Genomic DNA, 19,054 nt, shown 5'->3' with positions numbered 1-19,054 from the left:
ACACTTGTCATTTCTTAACCTTTTTTGGTTGTAGCCATTCTGACAGGTGTAAGGTGATATCTTATTGTGGTTTTGATTTGCATTTCCCTGACGATTAGTGATGTTGAGCATCTTTTTATGTGTCTGTTGCCCACGCATAGGTCATCTTTGGAAAAATGTCTATTCAGGTCCTCTGCCTCTTTTTTTTAATTAGATAGTTTTTTTGGTGTTAAGTTATACAAGTTCTTTATATATTTTAGACATTAACCCCTCATCAGTTATATCATTTGTAAATACCTTTTCCCACTTAGAAGGCTGCCTTGTCATTTGTTGATGATTCCTTTCACCATGCTAACGGTTTTAATTTTGAGGTAATCCAAATAGTTTAATTTTGCTTTGGTTTCCCTTGCCTCAGGAGACCTATTTAGAAAAAATGTTTCTATGGTTGGTGTCAAAGAAATTGCTGCCTATGTTTTCTTGTAGGATTTTTATGGTTGCAGTTCTCACTTTTATGTCTTTACTCCATTTTGAGTTTATTTTTGTGTATGGTGTAAGGAAGTGGTTCAGTTCCATTCTTTTGCATGTTGTTGTCCAGTTTTCTTAAGACCATTTGTTGAAGAGACTGTCTTCTTCCTATTAGGCATTCTTTCCTGCTTTGTCAAAGATTAAGTGATCATATAATTGTGGGTTCATTTTTGTGGTTTCTATTCTGTTTCATTGATCTACGTGTTTGTTTTTGTGCCAGTACTATTTTGATTACTACAGCTTTGTAATATAATTTGAAATCCAGGATCGTCATACCTCCAGATTTGTTTTGTTTTCAAGATTTTTTTGCTTTGGGGGGTCTTTGTGGTTCCATACAAATTTTGGGATTGTTTGTTCTAGTTCTGTGAAAAATGCTATTGGTATTTTGATAGGGATTGCGTTGAATCTGTAGATTGCTTTAAGTAGTATGGATAGTTTAACAATATTGGTTCTCCCAGTCCATGAGCATGGAATATCTTTCCATTTGTTTATGTTATCTTCACTTTCTTTCATCAGTGTTTTATAGTTTTCAGAATATAAATCTTTCACCTCTTTGGTATTTTATTCTTTTGGGTATAATTATAAATGGATTGCTTTCTTAACTTCCCATTCTGCTACTTCATTATTAGTGTATAGAAATGCAAGAGATTTCTGTATATTAACTTTGTGTCTGGATGACTTTACTGGATTCATTGATCAGTTCTAGTAGTTTTCCTGATGGAATCTTTAGAACTTTCTCTATATAGTATCATGTCTGCAAATATTGTAAGTTTTACTTCTTTCTTACCATTTGGATACCTTTTATTTCTTTTTCTTGACTGCTGCACGTAGGGCTTCCAGTTGAATTATGTTGAATTAAAGTGGTAAGAGTATGCATCCTTGTCTTGTTCTTTTTTTTTTTTTTAAGATTTTATTTATTTGACAGAGAGAGAGATAGAGCACAAGCAGGGGGAGGGGCAGGCAGAGGGAGAGGGAGAAGCAGGCTCTCTGCTGAGCCAGGAGCCTGATGCGGGGCTTGATCCCAGGACCCTGAGATCACGACCTGAGCCGAAGGCAGCCGCTTAACCAACTGAGCCACCCAGGCGCCCCTTGTTCTTGATGTTAGAGAAAAAAGTCTTAGTTTTTCACCATTGAGGATGATGTTAGCTGTGGGTTTTTTATATATGGTCTTTATTATGTTGAGGCATGTTCCCTCTACCTACCTTGTTGAGAGTTTTTATCATGAATGGGTGTTGTACTTTGTCACATGCTTTTTCTCCATCAGTTGAGGTGACCATATGGTTTTTATCCTTTCACTTGTTAATGTGATGGATCATGTTGATTGATTCATAAATATTGAACCACCCTTGCATCCCTGGAATAAATCCCACCTGAGCATGGTGAACGAATTTTTTTTAACATGTTATTGGATTTGATTTGCTAGTATTCTGTTGAGGATTTTTGCATCTCTGTTCATCATGGATATTGGCCTGCAGTTCTCTTTCTTTTTTTTTTTTTTTAAGATTTATTTATTTATTTGAGAGAGAGAATGAGAGAGAGAGAGTACATGAGAGGGGGGAGGGTCAGAGGGAGAAGCAGGCTCCCTTACCGAGCAGGGAGCCCAATGTGGGACTCGATCCTGGGACTCCAGGATCATGACCCGAGCCGAAGGCAGACTGCTCAACCAACTGAGCCACCCAGGCGCCCGCAGTTCTCTTTCTTTTTTTTCCTTTGTACTGTCTTTGTCTTGTTTTGGTAGGAGGGTAATGCTGGCCTTATAGAATGAATTTGGAAGCTTTCCTTGTTCTTTTCTTTTTTGGAATAGTTTGAGAAGAATAGGTATCAGCTCTCCTTTAAATGTTCGGTAGAATTTACCTGTGAAGCCAGTCTGGTCTTAGACTTTCATTGGTTCAGAGTTTTTTGATTACTGATTCAATTTTGTTACTGGTATTCGGTCTGTTCAAATTGTCTATTTCTTCCTTATTCAGTTTTGGAGGGCTGTATGTTTCTAGGAATTTATCCATTTCTTCTGGGTTGTCCAATTTGTTGTCATATAGTTTTTCATATGTTCTTATAATCTTTTGTATTTCTGTGGTGTTAGTTTAAAACAACTTTTAAAACATTTGCAGAGAGGGAGCATTTTTCTGGGTTCTATTTTTAGGTTGACCAACTGTCTACTACCTGATTGCTTTCTACTCCCCATTTCATTTCAACTTAGAAGATGGCAAAAAGTCAGAGGCGAGTGGCTGTAAAGGTTTTTTACTTTAGCAGAATGTCCTATGCCTCTCAAGTGAATGGAAAGCAGCAGCTCTCAGCCAGGAAAGGAGCATATAGATGAAAACCGTGTGCATAGGAGATCTAACAAGCGAACTGGTCTTATCCAGTGTTTAAACTTACTTCAGTACCCTAGCAAGAATAATTAGTGCTTGAATTCCCCACTAGCCTGGTAGACTCAAAGTAGAAAATAATTATATTGTAAAGATAATTTTATTTATTTTTAAAGATTTTATTTCTTTATTTTTAGAGAGAGAATGAGGGGAGGAGCAGAGGGGGAGGGAGAGGAACAGGCCACCTGAGCCACCCACGCATCCCTTAAAGATAATTCTAAAAAGTGACATCGGTAATAATAGTAGACAGGTTATTTCAAACCAGTGTCCCCCCTGAGAAAAAACTAAAAATGGTAAACCAACCCCTAAAATCTGTTTGAATATAATGGAGAGCAGAAAAAGCAGTGAACATGTGTGGGGTCAATGTCCCAAAATCCAAGGAGACCAGAGAATTGAGTTTAGCATTTGGAGCAGCCTCTTCTCTCTAGGGGGTTGCGGTGGCTGAGGAGCAGGGCCGTTGGAAGAATCAGAGTGGAAGCAGATCAAAGCTGATACAGGACACCCCCCCCCCCCCAGAGGAGAGGCACTTTCCAAACTGCAGGTATAACTTCAAGAGCTATCCCCTTGAAGCAGTGCTGAACCAGAAATAGACCAGACCTCACAAGTATTCAGACTGTGACTTAAAGAATACTCGCTGCTGTTTAGATTAGGATGATGTGAGAGTGCTGGTGACCTTACACTACGGTACCTGACAGAAGCGAAAAAGTGTATCTTTTGGGAGAAAATAAGACCTAGAACTCAAATGATCTCTATAATTTTATATATACAGTGTCTGATCATTAAAATTAAATGAGCTCTTCTGTTTCAACCCCAGTTGGTATATGACAGTGAAATTCTGACACGAACTACCCAAAGTTACCAGAGAGTACAAGTTAAGGTCTTAGTTCTCTACAAAACTGCCCTTATCTCAGGCTCTAGATACAATTTGGGGGTGGGATCCTCAGTCCATCTGTGCTTCTAACCAACTGGCTACAAATTTGGGGGTGCCCCCAATCTCTTTAGATTCAGGAACTCAGGACAGTGCTATAATTATGATTCCAGTTTTATTATAAAGCATACAAATCAAACCACCCAGATGAAGAGATACATAAGGTGAATTCTGGGAGGGCCTGAATGCAGAGCTTCTCTGCCCTCTCCCTGTGGACCAGGATATCTTAAATTGCTGTGTCCACCATTCAGGGAACTCAGTTGGGCTTTGGTTCCACAGTGTTTTTATTGTGGTTTTATTATGTAGGAATGGTTGATTAAATATTTAACTGCATGGCTGAACTCAGTCTCCAGCACCTTTCACTCCCCAGAGGTCAGGCTGGATCAAACTTACAACCTTCTAGTTATCATTGGTCTTTCCAGCATGGCAAACCGCCATGTTGAAGGGGGTTTGGGGCTGCCGTGAGTGAACTCATTAGCCTAAATTGAGCTGTGATTCGGGGCGCTCCTGAATAACAAAGCCACTTCTTTCACATGGGAACTTGTAAGGGTTTAGAGTCTCCGTCCCAGGAACCAGGGACATAGGTCAGCCAATTTGTTTGTCATACAACACAGGCATATAAGATAGGAGTTGACCAGGGGCACCTGGGTGGCTCAGTCGTTGGGCGTCTGCCTTCGGCTCAGGTCATGATCCCAGGGTCCTGGGATTGAGCCCCACATCAGGCTCCCTGCTCTGCGGGAAGCCTGCTTCTCCTCCTCCCTCTCCCCCTGCTTGTGTTCCCTCTTTCGCTGTCTCTGTCAAGTGAATAAAATCTTAAAAAAAAAAAAAAAAAGATAGGAGTTGACCAAGGAGATAGAAGAAGGCACACGGGTCATGGATTCACAGATAATAGAATTATCACAAATAGAATTTAAAATACTTATGATTATTATGACCTAAGAGTTAGAAGATGAAATTTAGTAGAAAATTGAAAGCTATAAAAAGGGATCATGTAGGCATTCCTAAACTGAAACTGAAGATTAAAATAACTGATACTAGGAACTCAATAAATTTAGCATCAGCTTAGAAGTAGCTGAAAAGAGAATTAGTGAACTGGAGATTAGGTCAGAAGAATTCAGACTGAAATACTGATGGTTAAGCGATTGGGTGGGAAATATAGGGGTGCCTGGGCGGCTCAGTTGGTTGGGTGACTGCCTTCGGCTCAGGTCATGATCCTGGAGTCCCAGGATCGAGTCCCGCATCGGGCTCCCTGCTCAGCAGGGAGTCGGCTTCTCCCCCCTGACCCTCTCCCCTCTTATGCTCTCTCTCTCTCATTCTCTCTCCCAAATAAATAAATTTTTTTTTTAAAAAAGAGAGATTGGGAAATATAGAAGAGAAAGTAAGAAAATATGTGGGGAACGATGAATGTTCTATCATATGTGTAATTAGAGCCCCCAAATAAAAAGATGAAGAAGGGAGGTGAGCAGCAGGGGAAGGAGAGAAGGAGAGAGAGCAACAACAAGAAAGCTTGCAAATACATTAGGACACAGGCAGTATTTAATACAACTGCTTAAGGATTCTGCACAACTGACTAGGTATATTAAGGCACAGTTAAGGACTGTGAATCCTAAGTAAGACTGAATACTGAAGATCATGAGAGTAAAACTGCTGAAAAGTAAACATAAAATGAAACACTTAAAAACATAGCAAAGACGGTATAGTACCTTAAAAGTGACAACAGTAAGATTTACATCTCCCTTTGTCTAAGAAACAAAGACATGAGATATAATCTTCAAAGTGCTTAAGAAAATAACTGCCAGCCTGACGACTATTTTATCTACTGAAATGACAATTTTTTAAAGATTTTATTTATTTGAGAGAGAGAGATTATGAGCAGGGACGGGAGGGGTAGAGGGAGAAGCAGACTCCTTGTTGAGCAGGGAGCCCAGCATGGGGCTCAATCCCAGGACCCTGGGATCATGACCTGAGCCAAAGGCAGATGCTTAACTGACTGAGCCACCCAGGTGCCCCCTAAAATGACAATTTTTTAAAGCAAAGCTGAGGGAGTTTATTACCAGCAGACCTACAGCAAAGGAAATATTGAAGGGTGTTTTTCAAGTAGAAGAAAATTATCTCAGATATAATTTTGGAGATACAGAAAGGGGAGAAAAGAGCAGAAGGAAGGCGAATATGAGGAAAACTTGTAAAGACTGTTAAGTAAAATGATGATGATGGCAGTTGTAAAGCTTGGTTTTAAAAACTATAGAAAAAACTATAGAGAACAAAATTTATTATATATATTATATATATATAAAATTTATTATATATATATTATAGCACGAGTCAGGAGGAGAATAAGTTGAACTAAATGACAGTTCTTGTGTTGTCTGAGAAGTGGTAAAATTAGTAATTAAGTCATATTTTAATAACCAGGTGCACATATTGTAATCTTTATAGTAATCAGTGAAAATACAGTAGAAGGATGTAAAATATTAAGAGGGAAACAGAAATATAATGAAAAAATACTTAATTCAAAAGACAGGAAGAAAGTTTAGATGGAGTAGGAAAATAGAGTAGAAGGTTGAATGGAGGTGGCCCCCAAGATTCCTGCCTCCTCCTCTATAAGCTCTATATAACTCCCTTCTTTTTCTGTGTGATGGGACTATGCGTATGGTGGATTTTACTCCCACGATTAGGTAACATTATATAACAAAGCTGGAAAGATGTTGCAAATGTAATTAAGTTTCCCAGTCTGCTGACCTTGAGTTGAAGGGGAGATTTTCCTTGGTGGGCCTGACCTAACCAGGTGAGCCATGAATGGAAGGGACTGAGCCTGCTGAAGTCAGAGATTCAAAGTGTGAAAAAGATTCTTCTGCCAGGCTTGAAGAAGTAAGTTGCCATGTGGTGAGAGGGTCTGTGGAGGGGTGCATGGGGCCAGGATCTGAGGGCAACCTTTAGTTGTTGAAAGAGGTCCCCATCTGATAGCTGGAAGAAAACAGGGCCCATACGGCTGCAAGCAACTGACTTCTACCAACCACCAGTGAGCTTAAGCGAATACCCTGAGCTCCAGGCAAGAAGGCAGCCCCAACCAACATTTTGATTTCAGCCTGTGAGACCCTGAGCAGGAAACCCAGTATGCCACATCCAGACTTCTAACATACAGGCTACAGGATGATAAGTGGGTACTGTTTGCAACTGATAAGTCAGTGGTAAGTTGTTACACAGTAATAGAAAACTAACAATTCCTGAGTGATACCACTTGAGGAGTGAGGATAACAAAAGCAAAGAAACAAGTAGATATTGAAAATGCTCGGGGCGCCTGGGTGGCTCAGTCAGTTAGGCGTCTGCCTTCGGCTCAGGTCATGATCCCAGGGTCCTGGGATGGAGCCCCATGTTGGGCTCCCTGCTCAGCAGGGAGTCTGCTTCTCCCTTTCCCTCCACCGCCCCCCACTTGTGCACGCTCTCTCTCTCTCTCTTTCAAATAAAAAAAAAATCTTTTTAAAGAAAGAGTTGTCTATATCCTATTGGTTCTTTTTCTCTGAAGAACCCTGACTCATACGGTTATGAAAAACTCCAGGCCGCAGCTCTCATCTAGCTGGTTCTGAGATTAAAATTACCAGTAATGTGGGCAGGATCTTTTAGACCGGGGTTTGCAAACTGTGGTGTGTGGGTTAAATCCAGCCCACTGCCTGTTTTTCTAAATAAAGTTTTATTGAAACATAGATATGAACATTTCCTTACATATTGTCCATTAATATGCTTTCAGAGTTAAGGAGTATTAAAAAAAACACATATGGCCCATTCAACCTAAAGTATTTACAGAAGAGTTTGCCAGGTCAACTCCTTTGCATAGTGGCAGTGAAAGTCTTGGCTGGGCTGTCAGCCCCAACAGTCCTGGAGACATGGGGCAGTCCTGTGCTGAGAGCCCAAGTTAGGGTGCCTTCAGAAGTAGCTCTTTGCAAGAGGGAGAAGGTGGCTAGGAAAAAAAAAAACGTATCCTTTCAACCTATGTAATGTGTCTGTTCTTTTCAGAACTTGAGTTTTCTCTAGTGTCCTGCAATAGATGCCAAAAACAGTCATATTGATTTGAATGTGAATCTCGAGACCCCAAAGCTACAAAATGAAGAATCACTTTATTTGATACATAGAACTATTGGAAGCAAAAGGAGTATGTAGATCATGGCTGAAGAGGAATGCTAGAACCACACGATTGTACGGTGGAAGAATCTAGCAAGGAGTTCATCTGATTTATGGCCTTACCTCCTTCTTATGGTGTACTGAGCGATTTTATAATTTAGGACTTACTCTACCTTTGTGTATAAACAAGTATATGATACTCTGGTCAGTTCAATTCAACAAACAGTATTGAGTCTTTTTTTTTTTTTTTTTTTTAAAGGTTTTATTTATTTATTTGGCAGAGAGAGACACAGCGAGAGAGGGAACACAAGCAGGGGGAGTGGGAGAGGGAGAAGCAGGCTTCCCGCAGAGCAGGGAGCCCGATGCGGGGCTCGATCCCAGGACCCTGGGATTGTGCCCTGAGCTGAAGGCAGACGTTTAACGACTGAGCCACCCAGGCACCCCAACAGTATTGAGTCTTTCACCCTGTATTTGGGAAGATTGAACGTGGCCCCATGCTCCTCCTCCTCTTCCTCCACACCCTCAGAGCCCCATTTGCTGTGTAAGGACTCTTCCAAGAGGTCTCTGTGGGTTATATCTTCCATTTCTTCCTCACGGTAACCCAGTGACTATTAGTTTCATTTTGTGTGTGAAAACAATGAGGCATGGAGAAATTCAGTGACTTTGCACAAGTTCATATGAAGGAGTGACCTGTTGAGAAAGCTAGCCCCAATCAAGTATGGGAGGGATTTGTCCCCTTCTCGGTGCCTGGTCTAGATGTGAGCTAAGAATTGTGATGCTGTCTAATGAAGGTGCTCTGTGGCAGCACTCACAAAGTGAAAAAAAGTAGTTTCCTCCAGGGTGAAGGGTTCTCTTGACTGTGTTGAATCTTTTATTAATCATGTCTTACGGTTCTTTGTGAAAGTCCACTAATTGGAATTGTGTATCTTATAAAATTCTTATAAATATATACCAATAGACACCAAACTGTCATACTCTGAAAAAGTCCTAAGGACGGTACTCTTATTACTATGCTAATGCTCGTTTTTTCTGGGCCTCAGATTCTGAAGATGACCTATCCTGGCTGTCAAAATGCCTGCTTTTTACTGAAAAATAAGTGGTTCAACAATTGAGATTAGACTTAAGTTGTATTTTATAAACTGAAAATGCAAAAGTAGCTCACCACTTTTATTTCAGTGGACAACATTATAATACCTCTGAGAAGTGGAGTTGATGACATAATAGGGAGAATTTGTATTTATTAAAAGAATAACCTGGAAGGGCCTCTTCAGGCCATTTAATGTGATCAGCCTGAAATAGGAGCTCCTTAATGAAGCATATTATATGAGGAGATAATGTGTTATGTAGGCATAACTTACAGCCTGAAGCCTGGAAGTTTTCAAAGTATTGTTGAATAAGGCACACACTGATGGTTATTAGGTGCGTGTATTTAAAAAAAAAATTGTAGGGGCGCCTGGGTGGCTCAGATGGTTAAGCGACTGCCTTCGGCTCAGGTCATGATCCCGGGGTCCTGGGATCGAGCCCCGCATCGGGCTCCCTGCTCCGCGGGAAGCCTGCTTCTCCCTCTCCCTCTCCCCCTGCTGTGTTCCCTCTCTTGTTGTGTCTCTCTCTGCCAAATAAATAAAATCTTTAAAAAAAAAAATAGTGAAATTACAGTGACTTTGAGTTTTTCTGATTTATGAGGTGGAAAATTCTTTGGAAACAAAAAATTCTGCTACAAATGGTATTAATGGCCAGTTAACTTCACACAGCTTTTTCTTATTAGCGGTAACGTTGTCGTGGTTCATGGCCAAAACAGTCTGTGAACAGAGAGCGGCATAGTACCTTGTGTTTCATACCCAGTTGACCTTCCCTTAAATTTTGACGTCATTGCCACTGTTTGCCCTGAAATCTCCTGGGATGCTGACCTCCAAAGGTGCTACTGCTCTGAGTCTGCTCAGTTTCTTCGAGAATCTTTCTTAGTCTTCCTGTTGGCACGAGCACTTGCTATGATGATGATCATTTAGTTGTATGGGTTTAAATAGGGTCTCTAATGCCATTTGGTAAATTTGTGGGTCTTTAAAACAGTTGTTTTCCTGGATTCTGATTGGATACTTGAGACACCTTGGAAGGAAAAGGGATGATCCCCTCAGAGAACAGGTGTATCTGTCCAGGTGGACCGATTTCTAAATAAGTTTAAATGTCCTTAGTGTCATTTATGATGGACTGATGCTTACTGTATTTAGGATCTTGATATTGGGAGGCCAATTTTCAGTCTGAAATCACCTATGAATACTTGATTAGACAACCAATAACATGCCATGTATTTATAGGGGGAGACTATAATAGGAAAGATTTCCCCAGTCGGCAACAAAGAATTGTTAAGTCATCAGATTTCCTGCACTGCCAGTGAAACACTTAAGAAAATAAAAAGAAATAATTAAAGGCAGGAAGTCCCTTCAGGAGGCAAATATTCAGGAAGCCAACCAGATAAAGCTAAAAATATTTCAGGTAGGAAGGAGGATCCAGCTTTCCTTTTGACATTATATTGGTGTTTTAAATATTAGTTTCCCTCTAAGTTAAAATATCATTTAGATTTCTATGTATATAAAAAATGAAAGATCATTGTTAAATTCAACTAATAAAGAAAAAGTAATAAAAAGTATGTATATAATATATACATAAGGTATACGAATATTACATAAACATTATTCATGCTATTTGTATCTTAGAGTCCATTTAATTCAAGCTTAGCTCCTACATAACTTTTATATATTGTACACAAAATGTATATCATTTACAGTCTTGCACTTTACTTACCTTAATATGTCATAGAATCCCTTCCTTTTATTTTCTGTTGGTTTATTTTGGTCTCGTTTAATCTCTTCAGACAACTCTTGAGTTTTGTTTTCATTACTTCTTTAATAATTAAGGGATTTCTAGCCTAAATTTTTCAAAGTTTACCGGTGAATCCTAGATTTGTTATGAAGTGTTCTTGTCCTCATTACATTCTAGATAGGGTGTGATTTATATTTCCTCTTTGACTCATGAATTATTTACAAGACTTTGTGTTTTCCAAGTTGTTAAGTTATAAAAATCTTTTTAGTATTTATTTCCAAGTGCTATTGGTTATAATTAGAAAATAAGAGTAAATAGCTTTAGTTTCAAAAAATCTGATAAAATTTTCTTTATGGCCATATACAAGGTCTTTATGAAAGGTCCGATTGATTTAAAAATCTCTCTATGTATCTATATATGTATACACACACATATACATCTATATTTTGTCATTTATTTTTAAGTATATACCCAGAGATTCTAATTTAATATGTCTGAGAATTGTGCTTTGGAGTTTTTAAAGCTTTCCAGGTGATTCTAATATACAACCAAGGCTAAGAATCACTGCCCTAATAAAATAATGATTCTAGCCCAGTAGTTCTCAGAATATGGACCAGTTGCACCAAGGTCACCTGGGAACTTCTTAGGAATGCAAATTCTTGTGCCTTACTCTAGATCTACTGAATTGGGAACTTGGGGACCCAGCAATAAGTATTTTTAAAAGCCTGCAAGATAATTCTCATACTCGCTAAAGATTGAGAGCCACTGAGCTATACCAGTTGCTCAACAGTGGGGTTGGTTTTGTCCCCAAGAAGACATTTGGTAACATCTAGGAACAGTTTTGGTTATCAAAACCAGGAGGTGGTGGTGGAGGAGACAGCTACTGCTGACATTTGGTTGGTTGGGGCCAGGGATTGGGGCACTGGACAGTCCGCCTCAGAAGAATTATCTGCCCCCCAAATACCAGTAGTGCTGCTGTTTAGAAATTGATCTGCACCATGATTTCCAAACATGACTTTCTTATGACCACCATTTGGAGAGCTTTTAAAAATCCTGACTCCAGATGCAGTTTAATTGGTCATTGGTTAGAGTATAGCATCACGTTTTAAAAAGCTATCTACATAATTACATCTGCAGCCATGATTGAAAACCACCACTATGGCATTGCTCATCAGTACGTGTAAAACTCTTACAATGGATGGATCAAAGTGATTCTGAACCTACCATTCAATTTTAATATAAAAAGAGAGAAGTAGTCATTATTACCTTCAGATGTGATGTAGCAGGGAGTATAAAACACTAGATCTAGAAATCTAACTACCGTTTTAGAGGTACATGTTAAAAACTGTGAGGATGTCATCGGCAAAATCCAGAATGTAGAAACTCTTAAGACAAATGATAGAGATTTTTATCAAGAAAAAATGCCAACAAGGAAAAAAGGGAGAAGTGTTCTTAAGAGAAATTTAAGATACTTAGCCAATTTGTACATCTTGTTTGGATCTTGGTTTGAAAGAGCAACAGAAAAACAAAACATTTCTGAGAAGATGGAAAATTTGAACATAAAAATACGATATTTCGTAAAAGTGAATTTTATGCATGTGTATGTATTTTTTTTTTTTTTTTTTGGAGTTGTATGTGGAGGGGTAACTAGAGGTTATAGGTAAAACAAGATTGGCCCTGTATTGATCATTGTTGACACTGTGTGCTGGGTATATGGAGATTTATTATAATAATCTCTATACTTTTGTGTATATTGGAAAATTCCACAATAAGAACGATGAGAAGTAGTATCTAAGTATGTGAGAGGAAAAGCAGGTGAGAGGGAATGGTGTTAGAAAAACTGTCAAGACAGTAGGTGTTTCCACAGTGTAAAAAAACCAAACCAAACCAACAACAGTCCATTGGATTTGGGACATGAATGTCATTTGATGGCCTTAGCAAATCTGTTTCATTGGAGAAGTGGGTCTGAAAGGAGGATTGGAATGCACAGAGAAGTGAGAGGGTGATCATGAGGCAGATTAAGGGGTTGAGCAGGAGAGGAGAATATGGTCAAGTGTGTTATGTTTGAGATAGAATGGGGTTATGTGTGTTTGAATGATGAAAGAGATCCAGTAGAGACAGAGACAGTGAGTCTCAGGGAGGAAACAGGTAGTATGTGTAAGCATTGGTTTCCTTAAAACCATCTCAACGGGTTGGCACAGAGTTCAATTTGGGTAATGTATATAAATTACTTAGCGTTACTTCTACCATATTAACAAATTATCATAATGAGAGCTTTGGAATTTGTGCATGTGTGATGCTCATTTAAAGTTATTTCTCTTCTTGTGTGTGTGACTTTTTTGTTGAGGTTTATATTTTTGGTGATCCTTATACTTTTATCCTTTTGCAGATTGTTATAATAAAGCACTAAACTTAGTTATGTTCTTATGTTTCTTTACAATGTTTTATATATCTAGCACAAAATTTAGAACCACAAATAATTATATGTGTGTATTGAAATAATAAGATATTAAACCATATGTAAACTCATAGCTGAGTACTTTTATGGACATAAGTTAAATAAGCAAAGTGAATTAATTTACTGGGAGAGAGGGAGGGAGGGAGAGCTGGACAGGGGAGAGGCAAAGGGAATGAATGGGAGTGGAGGGAGAAAATGATGAGAGAATGCGTTTAAATTGTTCAGGGCAAATTTACCTTGATCATTGTTACTGTTATTTCTCTTATTTTTATTTCCAGCTATACTGTCTCATGCCACAAAGTATAACTTTATCTAAAGGCCTTCCATTAGTTTTTCTCTTGTAATTGACTTGAGAAAGCAGAGTCCAAGAATGACACATGTTAAAATTGGGCTTTTTTTTCTCTTTTTTTAACCAGAACTGTTCACTATGAAGGTGGTGCTGTATCTGTTCATGCACGTTCCCTGTGGAGACTAGAGACACTAAGAGTTGCGTAAGTAGAATTTGTAAATACAGCTGAGTGCTTCACGTGTACTAAATACTTCCAGCGCTGTGGACTTGAGCTTTTATGTGAAAGCTCACACTAATAACCACAGCAAACAAGCAAATGAAACACTGAGAAAGTGGTGGAGTGTTTCTTCTTGCCCTTCTGCCTACCTTTATATCGCTTTCTTTAGCTTAAATTCACTACGCGGTATGCAGTAATTCTGTATGATCTGCTCCTGTCTTTAGCCTGATTTGTTTTGGTAACATCCTCTCATTCCCGTCTGTGCATCTCCTATCAGAAGGTGCTCCTAGGACAGAGTGACGTAAGGTTTGGAAAGAGGACAAATGGTTTGCAAGCCTTTTAACGCATTTCAGGCCTGACATTGTCTGGGTTTGACAGTCTAAAGGCCCATGTAAAACAGGAAACTTGAACGAGAGTGCAAGGGTCGTTACAGACAGCCATTCTCCTTATTTACAAACACCTTGATAGCTGAGGAAGAAATGTGGATTGCAATACAAAGTCACTGTGTATATACAAACAAATATATATATTCATATTCTTTTTTTTTTTTCCTTTTTGGTGGCTTCAAAACTTTGTTCAGAGGTTGACTTTTAGTTCCTATAGATAATGCAATGATGATAAAGGTGTCATTTTGAATTATTTTAAGTAGAATTAAAATATTGGTCAGATTTTTTTTGTTGGTTGGAAGGCTCGTTCCTTTGCCTACAAAGCAATAAGTTTTCGGTGTATTTGTTCCCAATTACATTACACTTTTAGGAAATTATTGATTTAAGGTTATAGTTTCCATGAATGGCTGTAGGGAACTATCTTATATAGAATAGCTAGCTTTGTAAGGCCTACTGTTTTGAGATTATTGCTTATCTAAGGATGATTAAAATAGTTTAGTGGTCTTCAGTTGTTTTGGCTTAGATATCCCACACATCAGTTTTGAAAAAATTTGAAAGATGTCCTTGAGCTTTGTAAGGTTTGAAATGCACATTTTTCATTGCTGTTTTTTTTTTCATTATCAGTTTAAATAGATGCATAGAATATAACTTATGGTGTATTAAAGGTAGTGATATTTTAGAATGAAATGAGCATACCACTCTTTTAAAAGTATCTCATTGACTCTAAATACTGCTATGATTTAATACCCATCTTTGTTTATTTAAAAATACTTGAACATAGTCTTCCTTAACAGTAAATTATTTTTTAATTCTATTGTGTTAGTTTATGTACTCTCTTTCTCATTGTCATGATATTTGTTACTCTGCCATGACAGAGTTCTTTATCCCAAATGGTATTTTTTTGTGATTGAAAGACTTTTTTTGCTTACTCTAGCATATACCTATGCAACAAAAATATGTATGTAAAATATTTTTATATTTCTCATGATAGTCTGTAACTTTAAAAAAGTTCTATATTAACCCCATTAATTATTAATTAGCTGATAATAAATTCTTCCATGTAAATACATAGTTGATGAAATCACCTAAATATTAAAACTTTTGGTAAGCATTGAAATTTAAAAGTAAAATTTTGCTGGAAATGCATCACTGAAGATGGAAAAAGAAGTGGCGGCCTCATAAAGCAAAGGAAGGAGATCTCAAAGCTTTCATGTGCTTCATAAAGGATTCAGAGAATTGAGGGAAAGAAAGGGATTTTAAAGACCTACCTGTATTTCCTTTACCTTGTGTTTTATAAAGATGACAGCTTAATTAGAGAAATGAAATAGTCAATAAAAGTGAAGTTTGGACAGATGTTGCTGCCGTTAGAAAACAGACTCCAGAGGTGTTTTCAAATTTGTAGATAGCCCTCCCGTTCGTGATTGTGTGCTTAGAGAAATGGGTTGGTTGGTTGGTTTGTTTTGAGCAAAGGAGGCCCTAAATCTCTCTCATTTTGTAGATTAAAAAACCGGAAGGTTACGAACTCCTGAAAACCAGGCAGGGCTTCCTTTTAATTGCCTGTTGTCAACGTTGTTTTTGATGAACTGTAATAACATAAATCCAGATCGTCCTGCGCATCCTTGCATTATGTGGTCTTGATTCTTCTTCTCGACTGTTGCCTAATGTTTGAAGTTTGACATGGGAAATGTGGGGTCTGTTTTAACTTGAATGGGGGTGACAGAGAATATAGAAAGAGCCTGATCTCCGGGTCAGCCAGAGGTGAAAGTGGGCATGTCTGCTGATTGCCTCAGAATCCAAATGACAGCAAGAAAAAAGGAATTGACAACAATAGCAGAGCAGGTAGTTTTTCAAAACCATTTAAAAAATGAAAGAGAGATGTTTCTGTTGGACTCTGACCTTGATTTACACCATTTCATCTTCCAGTCTATGGCAGAAAAGCAGGAGGTTCACTTGTAATGAATGTAATTATGTTAAGTGTTTTTTCAGGTTCAAGTTCTATTGAATTTTTGAACTACTTTGACTTCATTGTAAAGGTACACATTAGATTGCATTGAGTTTACATGCCTTCTTATATGCATTGGCCGCATAAATACTCATTTTTTCTTTGTACTTAGAAAATGATAGTCAAAGATTCCGCTTATGTTTACAACAGAATTTTATACCCAAAGGGCAATACTTATACTATAATATTTGGGATATTCTTTTTTATTTCCTCCAACCAGGTCTCAAACTATATATTTGATATAATTTATGCAGCCTAGTAATTATATATTTTATATTGCATACTCCTGCAAATAAAATTAATGTTGTCAAAAATTTTTCAGTATCATGAACATTTTAATAAGGTAAGTTTTAACCTTGGGAGCTAAACATAATAGAAAACACATGCCTGTATTATATCCCAATGTAAAGCTGTAAGAACATATTAAGTACAGTATACGTTGGTCTCTGTAGTAGGAATGCTCATTGCAATTAAAAATATGCATTAAGTATACTTCAGATTCCACTTTGTTATATGTTACAAAGAACCCACAAAATCAAAGGTGGATGTATCATGAAGAGTGACCAAATACTTCCTGTTTCTTTGAGGTCATTTCAAGTGAATATAGGTAATACATAGGGAACAGTTTTCTGTTATGTCACCATGGAAATTGCATTGTATCACTATGTTACTGTTACTGGTTTTGGTTTTTACTAAATATTTGCTGCCCTCTGATTCTCCTGGGCTTGTTCTCTTTTCTTCTGGGCCATGGGCATTAGAGGCCAGCTAATTTGAATGGCTGTATGCTAAAGAAAATGTGCTTAGACTTTACAGTGTTTTGCTGATAATTGGCCAAATTCATTTCCATTTCTAACATAATCCTGTTGGTGACCTGAAAGGAGTACTTATAAATATGCGCCCCTATTAAGTAGATTTGTACACAGTATCCAGAATACCCTCTAAAAAATCTAGTGCAAAGCATTACATGGTCCAAATTTGGAACTATTTTGAAAACGAAGTTGTTTTTTATGATTAGGATGAGTCATTACTTAGGAAAAAACATTTAGATGGTTTTCAAATAACGAAAGTGAATATTAAAAATAATTGTGTTTCTCATAGCATCTGCAAAGAATACACTTATTTTTTTATTGTTATGTTAATCACCATACATTACATCATTAGTTTTTGATGTAGTGGTCCATGATTCATTGTTTGTGCATAACACCCAGTGCTCCACGCAGAACATGAAGAATACACTTATTTAATAAGAGGGGAATAAACAAAGCTTGTTTATTTACTAGACTAGAAATGATTTAATATTATCTTCTTGGTAAACTTTAATTTCATTTTTAACAATACTGTGCTATTAGTAGGGTTTATTGGTACACGGTTATTACTTTACTGGGGAGACTTGTCCAAATTAATTGCCTTTATAAACAAATCCATGTAATAATCTTATCACAGTAGTATTCTGTTAGTTTTCCCTGCTAATACTCAAAGTGAAAAATCCAAGTTAGGAAATCAGCATAAAATGACTTACAGTTTACTAAGATTGGTAAATTTGAAAAAAGTATTCTCAATTTGTAGAATACAAAAGACCCTATATTTTTTGATGACCTTTTTGATCACCTTATATTAAAACAAGCTTCGTAGGGGTGCCTGGGGGGCTCAGTCTTTAAGCGTCTGCCTTCGGCTCAGGTCGTGATCCCAGGGTCCTGGGATCGAACTCCGCATCGGGCTCCCTGCTCAGTGGGGAGCCTGCTTCTCCCTCTCCCACTCCCCCTGCTGCTGTTCCCTCTCTTGCTGTGTCTCTCTCTGTCAAATAAATAAAATCTTAAAAACAAAACAAAACAAGATTATTAATTAAATCATGGTAAAATTTTCCATATTTTCATTTTTTGTCTGAGTCATTAATGATAAAACCTTCCACTGTAATTGTTTTTATAAGTAATTATCTTTTTCTTTTGCCTCATTTTCTCTTTTCCATTGCCCTGTGAAGCTTCATGACATATGTTCTTTTTAGAGTATGTTTTTTTCTCTTTATAAAATACCTGACTATATCCCCTTTATGCTTTTTGCCTTAAATTCTAATTTGTTTAATATCAACTTTACCATCACTATTTCCTTTTGAATTTATATGCAGGGTAAATCTTTTTCATTCATTTATTTTTATTTCTTGAAAAAATTATTTGATTTTCAGCATATTTTTATCATTGATAAGAGGCCATCCTTGTTTTGCACATAACCGTTTTAAAGGTGTGCATATCACGTTGTTTTCCTTCCGTACCGTAGTGAGCACAAGGTTCAGATACATGCGACCTTCATTTAACACAGCACTGCGCAAAACAAGGATGGTCTGTATCTTGATTTTTCTTCTCTACCCTATCTAAAAGTCATTTTAAAAAGCAGATTTTAATGATCATAACTTTGCTTTTTATCTTTTTTCTGCAACCTTAGTTTGTATGCTCTTTATTGCATTTTATTTTTTTCCTTTTTTCCCCTCTTGACCTTTTTAGAATTCTCATATTCTTGGTTTGTCTTTTTTGTTGATCAGTTTTTAATGATATAGTTCCACATTATTAAAATTCAGTGCATAGGAATAGGTTTCAAGTTAATATATACTTTATATATATGAGTTCCAGTTAATCATAATTAGGCATTGACTGAATTACCACTATTTTCCAAGTCTGCAAATCCAACAGAAGTTTTTAGTAAATTCGAAAGTATTCTTGAAACTTAAAATTTCCATATCTGTGACTAGATTAGATGTTAACTTGGGCCACAGTCCTTAGTCATTTTTGCATGGGGTAGTAAATAGCGTGGATGGCATTATAGTTAAAGTCAAAGTCTTTGTGTTAAATTTTGCTACTGTTAGCTGTGTAACATTGACTTTTACTTAATCTTATACTGGATCACCATTTTGTTGCTTGTGGAGTGAAATTCATACCACCAACATTACAAAGTTTTTGAGAAACATTAAATAAGACAATAT

General features: G+C 37.4%; 1 protein-coding gene across 1 annotated transcript in view; it reads left to right on the top strand.

Moving 5' to 3' along the window:
• RYR2 (ryanodine receptor 2) overlaps window positions 1-19,054 on the top strand; it is a 732,757-nt gene that overhangs the window by 338,559 nt on the left and 375,144 nt on the right. Inside the window, 1 exon segment of the mRNA XM_027588196.2 lies at window positions 13,606-13,680. Within this exon segment, the coding sequence (XP_027443997.2) occupies window positions 13,606-13,680 (75 nt within the window).

The sequence above is a fragment of the Zalophus californianus genome, chromosome 15 (assembly GCF_009762305.2).
Source record: "Zalophus californianus isolate mZalCal1 chromosome 15, mZalCal1.pri.v2, whole genome shotgun sequence".
Classification (NCBI taxonomy): domain Eukaryota; kingdom Metazoa; phylum Chordata; class Mammalia; order Carnivora; family Otariidae; genus Zalophus; species Zalophus californianus.
This window is presented reverse-complemented; position numbering and strand designations above follow the sequence as displayed.